We start from the raw sequence: 11197 nt of genomic DNA on the forward strand, positions 1-11197 counted from the left end.
TTTCGCATGAAACCAACACAAAATGCATGAATGCGTAATTTCGGGCGAATATTTGCTGACACGTATTTAACAGCAGTCGAAGAAAATAACATACAGTTAGGCGGCCGTCAGACATAGCGGCAGACAGGTAGACAAATTGCACGAAACTGACAGACGCACTCATGCGTTATGCGGACGACAGCTGAGCAAAGCAGCCAAGCAGCCGAAGAGCAAGGCGGCGGTGTTGATGAAGAAGTGTGTGAAGTGTGCGAGGTGCTAAGCAAAGATGAGTGCAACCGAAGCAGCAAAGCAATTCAAACGTAAGACGATCGGATCGGGCGGTTTGCTCTAATCCAGTTGTGAGCGCTACTTCTCAGCTGGGTCTGTGTACCAACACGCTTGCCAATTCTTCGCATGCAAAAGCTAGCACAACTGTTGGCATAACTGTCAGTGAGTGCAAGAAAAATGCGCAAACACACACACACACATGCAATTGCAAATTTGCTGAAGTTTGCATATCATCAACATATCGCCGGCGTGTGGCGTGTGTGGGTGCGCCTGAAATATGCTGCATAATTAAATTTACTACCTGCTTCGTTACAGTCAACGGCTGACAGACAATGCTTAATCTAAACACGTTGCACTGTGGTGCGTAGCCATTGAAAAGTTGTTAAATATAAGTATCAATAGTTTGATTTTCATAAAATTTTGTTAATATTTCAAGAAAAAACAACAAAAATGTTCAGAATTTGACATTTCATAACAAAATCGTACTCAGTTCGATATGCTGATCACTTACATTGTGAAAAAAGGAACCGGAAAATGTATTTTGCTAAGTTGGTAGGGCTGTCCTTAATCACTATGCCAAATATGTGCGCCAACTGAACACCAATTTTTTTACAGCAGCTACTTAAGTCGGTACTCCTCAATACTGCGTTGCGATTTTTACAACGGATAAAAATATCGAACAAAGAATTTTACTCAAATTTTGTATTTCTCAACATATTTCGTGTGTGGAATCATTGCGAATGTTGGAAAAGGCTTCCGGTTGTTCAGTTTTATCAAAAACACAAGCCAACGAGTAATACGAAGTATTCAAAGACGATCGTGAGACCATTGAAGACATGCCTCGATCTAGACGACCTTCGACTTCTTCACCTGATGAAAATATTAAAAAAGTAAAGGATATGGTACTTGAAAATCGTGAAGCAAGTATTAGAGAGATGGCAAGAGAGTTCGACATCACTCGCGAGTCCGTTCGCATGATTTTGATGGATATTGTGGGTATCAACCGCGTTCCTGCCGACTCGTCCCAATAAAGCTTATATTTTTTTTAATACCGTAAACAGGTCTCTTTGGACATGGCAGACCGTGCGAATTTCGATTCCACATTTATAACTGCCGATGAGACATGGGTTTTTGAGCTTGACGTGCAAACAAGTCAACAATCATCAAAATGGAAGAAAAAACGAGCCAAAACTCTACACCAAAGCCGCTCAAAAATCAAGGTGATGGTCATTGTTTTTTCGATATTCGTGGTTCGATAAATCTAGAATTTGTTCCAGAGGGAGTGATGGCCAATAAGGACTTTTATTGGGCCGTATTGAGACGTTTGCGTGAGAACATCCGTCGAAAATGGCCGGAATTGTGGAAGAACATTTCATGGATTTTACACGATGATAATGCATCATCGCATCGAGCGACGATTGTGAATGAATTTAAACCCAAAAACAATGAATACCATTAATCTATCACCGTATTCACCAAACTGAAACAGCCGCTCCGTGGAATCCGTTTTCTGTCGATCGCAGAGATAAAACGAAATTCGCAGAAGGAGCTGAAGGCCATCTCAAAAGTGCTAATGAAAAGTGTTTCGAGGTCGAAAATATCGTACCTTTCAACAACCTCCTGCGCTCCAACCGGAAAAATACTAACCGATGATCCAAGTAGATGTACCTTTTCTAGTAACCCTTCTTTGACATAACACGCGTGAGTTGTGCCAAGCTGTCATATTAGTTTTGTTCAGTATTGTTCGGCATTTCTTCACGGAAAGACTTATATATCAACAACGTTTACAAATTGTTGTCCTTTATACCAATACGCAATACCATTACCCATCTTGAGACCCGGCATTGACTATTGGATAATATTCGACCGAATAGGCCATGTTCAGCACGCAGTAGCGGAGAGTGTACACGAAGACCGTGGAGAATTGATCGCAGCAACTCGAACTGACGTATGAACAGCTTGTACAACAACTGAAGCCGTTCGACCTTTTCAAACGACATCGCTTCACTTTATGGGCTCTTGAAAAGTTCCAAGAAGATCCGATGTTTAAGAGCAAATTTTTTTTTTAGCGTTAGTGAACGAAGAGCAACCTGAAGAGATTCAGAAGTTGGCATTATCTCCAGAAAAAACTATAGCTTGGTTTGGTTTGTGGTGGGTGAAATTATCGGTCCATATTTCTTCAAAAATTATGGAAATATAACCGTCAACAGCGAACGTTATCGCGCCATGATAACCGACTATTTGCTGGCTGAAGTCGAAGCTCGTGATCTCGGCAACCTTTGGTTTCAACAAGCCAACGAGTAATACTTCCCACAAATCGCATCAATAAATGGTTTTATTGAGAAACCTCTTCGGTGAGCCGTTAATATCACGCCTTCGGACGGTCGGTGTAATATCACACAGTTAGACTTTTTGCTGTGGGGTTATGAAAAGTCAAAAGTCAATGCGGACAATTCCGCTTCGATTCAGGCGTAGGAGCAAAACATCTCGCGTGTCATTCGCCAGTTGGACTCAACGGATGGACCACCTGAGACGTAGCCGTGGCCAACATTTCAAGGTGGTAATGTTCAAAAAATAAATGCCAAAAGAATGCTTTTCTCCATAAAATTTGAAGTTTCTGTATTTTTTCATTAAAAAAGTACGGAAACTTCGACCTCTTAGAATGTTGATGATTGAATGTTCCTCAAAAAAGAGCTACTATGATTTTTTCGAAAACTTAATCATTTGAAAGATGTTTACAGTTAAATTTTGATTATTTTAAGGCATTTTTTGTAATGAATTTCATAACTGAATTGAAAATTATTATAAATCGCAAAATTCATAGTTTTGTAAGAAACTTACTGCTAAGTAAGATATTGTCAATATCCCGTAAAAGCTTAACTTATTCGAAAAATTGGAACAGCTTGTTATGCGAGACATCACTAAAACTGGAGAAAATTGTTCCGATCTATAGCACAGAGTTGTTATATATACTGGCCGATAATAATCAAGATTTATATACTACATATATATTTTGCTATAAAACATACGCCTGTGAAGGGTAATATTCAGCTAAAGTAAAATTTTTGTCTTGCTTTGTATCAACATTGGAGGTAATAGGTGCATGACATTGCCCTATACCTGATTTTTTTCGAGAGTTTTCACTATTCGGTTTTGTCCGGATTTAATTCTTTCTTACATACTATGTTTAGAATGAAATTATTAATATTAGTACATGTTTCCAATTTTTAACAAATTTTTGAGATTTCCCAAAGTTTTCCATAACTCACTGCTGAATTTTATAAATTTTTCACAAAGTAACATATAGCACTGTACATATATGGTTGGAATATTTCTCCCTTCCGCTTTTTTGCTCTTTATTCAATGCTTTATAAAAAGCGTTACAGTGATCGGATTTAGTTCAATAATCAGTTTTCATCTAGACGGCAACTTCATAATACTCCCCTCTAGCGGATTTGCCTTTAACGAAGGAAAACTTTAAAATAGCGCGAACTCCATGTTTAGACGGCTATAACTGTCTGTTGAACGCAATATACAAACTAATCATGCATAGCGTCGATTCGTAGGTTCTGTCAAGACCTTGCAAAGATGTATAGTATTGCCAGATACGAACTCTGTAGCGCTTTATACATAGTCGCGAAATTCAAAAGACAAAAAGGCGGAAGGGAGATATTCAGTTTAATATTGCCACAAATTAAATTAATAGTGATTTTATCGGCTTCAAAGTAGAAGTAGATATTTAAATTCTTAGTCATTGTGAAGATATATTATACATATATTCCCAGAATGCCTCGATTTAGACCAACTGATAACACTGTGCATAAACACACATATCCCGGCTACTTTGCCGGCTAACCGCTCGGTTACAGACACCGCACTTTGCCAAGTTGTTCGTTAATGTTTTGCTTATGTAGTTGTTGCTGTTTTTGTTTTATTACGCTTGCCACTTATGCGCACGGATAATACGCATATTGATATGTGAATGTGTGTATGTGTATGGTTGGTAACATACCTGTGTTAATTTTCCATTAACAATGCTCAACGACTCCAATGTTGCACGTACATGCCGCAAACTGTTATCCTTTAGCGTCTCCAAGTGTGAGTGTGAAAATTGCAAATGCCTTATATTGACACCTGGTTGAAAGACATCCTGCGAGAGCGACGTGACCGAACGATCGAAATCATAAATGGATAATGAATGTATCGGCGACGAGATGCGTTCCAATGTGCTGCGCAGCGACATGGCCGTCGTGCCGGGACACTCGAGAAATAAGCCTGCGAATTACAAAAACAAGAAAAGAAACAAGTTGAAGCACTGCGTAAGCAAGTGAGTGGGTGTGCGTGTGTGAAAAAGTTGTTAATATGTGTTAACATATGGATTAGCACCGTTATAAGCATTCTCGTACGCATATGAGCACCTGCCAAGTGCCACTATAACACGTTCTCACCTACAGATGTGGCATTAGACTAGTCAATTTGTAAGTGTTGTGCTGTTGCAAACGTGCTTGAGGAAACAGCACTTCAATTCTATTTCTTTTCTATTACTGAAGCAGCTTGTGTGTGTGTTTTTGTTGTTATGTTTGGATATTATTCGAAATACTTTCGTTGCACATTAGAAGTGTTCAATCGCACCTGTCCGTTATTTGTTGGTTATTCGTATCAGTTTTTCCTAATTTGTTTCAATAAAAGTTTGTCAGGGTTTCTACTTTCAATATACCTTCGAAATTAGGATCGAGAATTCAAGCAAATACTTTAATATTTATTTGATAGGGGTAGCATGTTTCAGCAAACGATTCGTGCATACCGTAAATTCAAAGCTTGAAGACTGCACTTAATTATTTAGAAACTGCGCCAATGTCACAGTAATGCAGGAATTTTTCTTACTCTTACTTACGTCTTACTTCATATCGCCTTCCTACAGTGTCGCTCAAATATTCTAGGTTTCAGTAGCACTTAAAAAAGTTACAAACAAGCATACATACGAGTACAAGTGAAGCCAATAAAAGCGTATTAAAAAACCTTCATTTCGGCTGCACCGAAGCTTATATACCATTCACAGGTGCATTTCTTTTATTGTTTCCTTAAGCAGTAATCCATGTCAAATTTCGTGAAGATACCACGTCAAATGCGAAAGTTTACCATACAAGCCCTGGATTCCGATCATTCAGTTTGTATGGCAGCTATATGCTATAGTAAGCCGATCTGAACAATTTCTTCGGGGATTACATTGTGGCCTTAGAAAATAACCTGTGCCAACTTTTGTGAAGAAACATGTCAAATGTGAAAGTTTCCAGAACTTGACTCCGATCGTTCAGTTTGTGTGACAGGTATATGTTATAGTGGTCCGATATCGGCAGTTCCGACAAATGTACAGCTTCTTGAAGAGAAAATGACGTTTGCAAAATTTCAAAGCGATATCTTAAAAACTGAAAGACTAGTTCGTATATATACAGACAGACAGACAGATGGACATGGCTAAACCGTTTCAGCGCAACATACTGATCATATATGTATATATATACTTTATAGGGTCTCCGGCGCTTCCTTCTGGGTGTAAGAAATTTCGTGGCAAACTTAACATACCCCGTTCAGGGTATAAAAATGGTTTGATTATGCTTTTGTTTCAGTTATCCAGCTTTGTATTGATATTTTGGAAAAAAAAACACGTAAGAATATACATAGTTATAATATTATGGGTGTAAAGCTACAGCGGAATCACAGGAAATTGTAAAGCTGATGGACTAGCAAAGGGAGGCTATCAGTGGAATGGGAGCGGGTCAGTCCTCCTGCATCCTCTTGGTCTACGTGGGAGCTTGGCTAGAGCTGAGCCACCCCCCAAGATCAATCGCAGGAGATCAAGTGACCTCTTTGCTCACAGTAAGGCTAGCCTCTCATTAGTTGTGGAGCTCTTAACAGGCCATCTAACCTAACCAATACATAGTTATAGTTCCTGCCTTTTAGGCGTCTCGTTATTATTAGACCTTTCCACTGATTCTTTCCCAGATCTGATCTGTATTTGTTGCTGTCCTGCCTTTTAGGCGTCTCGTTATTATTAGACCTTTCCACTGATTCTTCCCCAGATCTGACGTAAGTTCCACGACCTCTAAATAATCGCTAGTACATGACGTTCGCAAACCATTTTAGTTAGGAGAAGATCGTAATAGCTCAGACATCTTCAAAATAGCCAATAGAGTGTCTTATTCAAGGGACCGTTGGTAGAATAATGATAAATACGAAATTGGAGAGGGAACTTTGCACTTTTTTAATATTTTTTAATTCTTAAAATATAAACGCTTTAATGAGAATCTTTGAACAGTCTTCAGGTAAGGTTGAATCCTACAGTGGATAACTGTAAATTTTTTTGCATGAGTACAACATGAATATCATAACAAGTTTCCTTCGGAAATCCAATTTCAGTGAGTTTTATGAGAAATCCTGGGTAATACATTATTTGAAACCTTCCTCACAGCCAAACGCCTTCTTTCGGAAGTATGTAATCTTGAAGATCGGTATCAAGGGATTTCAAAATATTTTGTAATGAATCGTGGATTATTATTATTCTGATAATTTATATTATTATTATTTTCTAATGTCACTTCAAAAATTTCTCAGGAAAAACAGTGTTTTTTAACTTGAAAGCTGATCTAATCCTTTAAATAATGTTAGTTATGTGATTCCATGAAGAAAAGAAATTGAACTCACCGTCTTCGAATTTATAGCACGGACACGCCGAATTCTCATCGAAACTGGGACATTCGATACTGTTATGATTATTACTTTCGCCATCGTGCGTACTGCTACCGCTCCCCGTCAACCCGCTGCCAACCGCCACCACCTTGACTCACAGCTCCAAAACTTCTGCCGCTTAAGCCCACACTGCCAGGGCTGCCATGACCCACGGAGCGTGTAGCGCGATGGCGGCGAATCCTGCTCAAGCCTCTGTCTTCGCTTGCGTAGTTGTTGTTGCTGTCGGTGTTAGCATTTGCGGGACTAAATTGCTGCTTGCTATGCCTAGTGTTGCTCCCACTGGGCGCATTGCGGATGATATTATTGTTGCTGGCGTGATATTTAGCTGTTGGTGATTCATTTGGGCTTGTTGTTGCTGTTGCTACTGCAGTGTCATACAGCATTCCATTGACGGAGTGCGCATTCCATGCCGTTTGCGCGTCGGGCTTGTCACCTCCGCTGCTCTCCGCTTCCGCCAACGCATTGATGGCGTAGTCAAGCATTGTTGTTGTCGCTGTTGTTGTTGTGTCGTGTGATTGCCGTGCTGTTGTTGCTGCTGATGACAGCGATGAGGATGTGTATGTTTGCGTTGCCACCGGCAATGCTGTTGACACTGTCAACGCTCCCGCCGTGAGCGCCGCCAACGTCTGCACCGGAGCTTTTGATGCGGTCGTTGAATTTACGCTGAGCTTGGTTGAAGGAATGATGACATTTCCGTGAGCGTTGTTTGTGGTGTTGTGCGTGTGCGTGTGCGTGAAGTTGGTAGTTTCGTTGGTCACAATGTTGTCATCACTCTCAGTTGCCGACTGCGTCGTTCGGCTGATTGTGGCTGTTGGCTTTGCTGTTGCTATTCGTATTCCTGTTGTTGTTGCTAGTGTAGCTCGCAATGTTGTTGGGGCGTTGACAATTGTTGTTGGCGCTGTGGCTGAGGTCTGAGGTTTCGTATTCGTTGCTGAGGGCAGTGACAGGCAAATGACGAGCAAAAGGCAAAAGCGCAGCCATTGTTGTTGCTGCCGCTGTTGTTGTTGCGCCAGGATCGTGGAAAAGCGGGTGGACCAGCAGCCATCATCGTCTTTGGCGGATGCACATCGTTGTTGTGGCTGCAGCAGATAATGCCGCCAATGTTGTTGTTGTTTTTGGCGTTGCATGTGCATGCTATAGTGTTGCCCTAACTGTATTTGTTGCTGTATTTGCCTTCGCTTTTGACTTGCGACTCGTTGCGCTGAGGGGATATTGATGTCTTTGCTTTTGTTTTTGTTGTTGTTTATGTTGCTGTTGATGTTGTTGTTGTTGTGGTCATCTTCATCACGTTGCTGTCGGCAAGTGTTGCTATCAACTCGCTTTGACTGCAAAGCTTTCGTTGTAGCCATGCAATTTATTGTTGTTGTTGTTGTTGCTATCGCAGATTCGCCGATTTCGCATAAACCAATCGGCCACCGAAGCGCTGTCCATATCGACCATTGCGTTGCTTTGGTTGCAACTGTATCTGCAGCTATTGCCGTTGTTGTTGCGGATGATGTTGTTGTTGTAGTGTTTTCACTATACTGCCTGCTTGCTGCCACGTCCACACTCATCGCGCTGCTATGGTGACTCGCCAATATTTGTTGTTTTTGTTGTTGTTGATGTTGTTAGTTGCTGTTGCTTTAGCTGTGCTTGCTCGGGGCAACGCTTAAGTGCGGAAAGCCCACGCGACTTCGCAATAATTGTTATACGGCTGGCAACTCTCGACTTGCAATTGATGCCACTGTTTGACATTCACAATGATTATGTTGTCGTTGGTTTTGTGTTCGTTTGTTTTGCCACGGTGCACATAACGGCACGGCTTACTATGTTGTCGAGCACCTGCTTTGTACAGTTGGCCAGTAATCACTTTGAAGCCGCTCTTTAGCGTATCTTCCGAAACAATTGCCTTGAGTGTTTCGGTATTTACAGTTAATGTCGACTGTCACTTCGCTCCGCTACTGGCCTTGCAATTGCTGTTGTCGCTGCTGTTGAACTCGACGCTTGTATGCCGTTTGTAGGCATTACTATGGACTTCAATGTTCGGTTATTGGAAATGTTGAGATTCCCTTTACAATCCGTTGCACGATTTCAAATAACGGCTACAGGCCACCTGAAAGAGAAATGTTTGGTTGATTTATGAGGACTTCAAAGTGGTTTTGAATATATAAGTATTCTATAGCAATGTACTATTTGGTCTCTTATTTATCATTAATTGAAGTACAAAATTTTAAAGAAGGAAGATCTGGAAATAGAATTCTGCATTTTAAAAGAAAAAAATTGGATCAATAGTGTCTAAACTCGCGCTGGATTATAAAATATCAACACAGCACTTAGCTTTGTGAACACCTGGATAAGGATCCTGAATCTGCGAAATCATTGGGACCTAATACGAGTATGATGTAGATATTCACAGACTTTTTTACACTAGAACGAGACTTTTTCTTAGCCAACGAAACGTCGAAACATATTTTTTAAATATACGACAGCCAAATACACAACCTAACAATGGCCGGAGATGATTTCTCGAAGACATACACTCAACACTACACGTGAGTAACGTTCGGAATCGGGAAAGATATAATGTATTTCAAGATAAGCAACTATTCGTAATTTACTATTTCCTTATATAATCTGAAGCATGTCCAATTCTAAAATCACACAGTATATGATGCTGAGACTCCAACTATAATTTAACCGAAGTTTCACCCTCAAAGGTGTATCTTTCTCTCTACTAAAGAACCGTGTGGTTAAAGAAATTCAGATGTTTATTTATTTGACGTGCAATGTTGACTTCTGGAGCTTAAAGACAGCCTGGTTTATTGCTAAATAAAAGTGGACTACATCGAAGAAAATGATTTTCTTAAAAAAGTCGTTATCGTTTTCAAGTTGTTCCAAGGCAAAAGTCAGATGCAAGCCCAAATCTTTTCTCAAAATCCGCCAGCTTATGGTTTGAGACAGACCCAATTCTTGAGAACGTCTTGGAATCGACAAATTGGAGACCTTACCTCGAAGGGCTTGTTGTCTTATTGACTTAAAGAAAATCATAGATAGACATTTTCAACAATTCAACGAATATCTTTCCACCATGAAATTGTAAATTTTACTGAGTGCTTACTAAAAATAACCGAAACGACACTTAGAAATCATATCAACTCTCTTGGAAAACCCTCTGTAAAAGATTTATACTCGTATATATCGTAAATACCGTCTTTACTATGAGTTCCGCATATATCCAGCGAAAAACGTAATAAAAAACTTAATTCGATCCGAGCATATATGTATGTATGCTTTTATGAGATTAATCATTCCTATGACATAAATTATAAGTACCAAATCCACTTGTACTCAATCTGTTTGAAAGGACCCACTTCTGAGATATTTCCGTAAGTGACTACGATAGTACTCCCGACAGCAATCATTCACATGTTGGACTGTCATAATAAGTCGAGGAAAGAACCAACTCTTTCGTTTGTCTAATATTCCTGGGTAGTTTTTGAGTAAGAAGAAATACCGATTCTATATTCTTATTATATCTCTCCCATGAGTCAGAAACTTTCTCATTCGATAACAGAGTGCAGCTAGAGTTTCCAGCCGTGAACAAATTTTGAAGCGATGATGGGCCTACCAAACTCTGGCGTTGCTCATAATTACTTCATTAACGAGTTGATAACTCGAGTTACGAAACGAAATTTGTCTTCGCTCAAGACATGAAGTAGCTAAATGTCTATTTTTAGTCTTAAAGCCAATTTAGAAGGAAATGTTAAAAATCACCTCCTGAAAAAGCCACTGGATTCCTTTAAATGATTCAAGTTCCTGTGTTAATAGGCCAGAAGCAATGAAAATTTTTGTATAAAATACAGGGATAACTATTTATACGGATGGGTCCAAACTGGTGTCTTTTCAGCAAAATTAGATGCTATATCCGATCACCCGACCACTGTAGTGTATTCCAATCTAAGGTCTCAGTATTAAAATGAAATAGGGACCTCACATGCCGACTATTAAAAGTCAAAAGTAGTGACATTCGAACTGTACAAGCAGTGCTTACAGGACACTGTCTAATTGCTTGATATACTAACAGACAGGGTATGGTATTTCCTGTTCCAATGACTATTGTAGAAGATGATTTATGCGTACATTCTATGCGAAGGCTTTGTATAGCCAAAGTATCGCAACTATTAGTCAAAGGATTCTTGATGAT

At 39.8% G+C, this 11197-nt stretch overlaps 1 protein-coding gene across 1 annotated transcript; it reads right to left on the bottom strand.

Moving 5' to 3' along the window:
- Window positions 1-4279: 4279 nt before the first annotated feature.
- On the bottom strand, window positions 4280-8147 carry LOC120781104 (the record flags this gene model as incomplete). Its single annotated transcript, XM_040113246.1, has 3 exons — window positions 7167-8147; window positions 6970-7102; window positions 4280-4542 (listed from the first exon to the last, which is right to left on the bottom strand). Coding segments are annotated over exons 1-3 (1377 nt in total), but the record flags the coding sequence as incomplete, so codon positions are not given.
- Between the last annotated feature and the right edge of the window lie 3050 nt (window positions 8148-11197).

Source organism: Bactrocera tryoni, unplaced genomic scaffold (assembly GCF_016617805.1).
Source record: "Bactrocera tryoni isolate S06 unplaced genomic scaffold, CSIRO_BtryS06_freeze2 scaffold_280, whole genome shotgun sequence".
Classification (NCBI taxonomy): Eukaryota; Metazoa; Arthropoda; class Insecta; order Diptera; family Tephritidae; genus Bactrocera; species Bactrocera tryoni.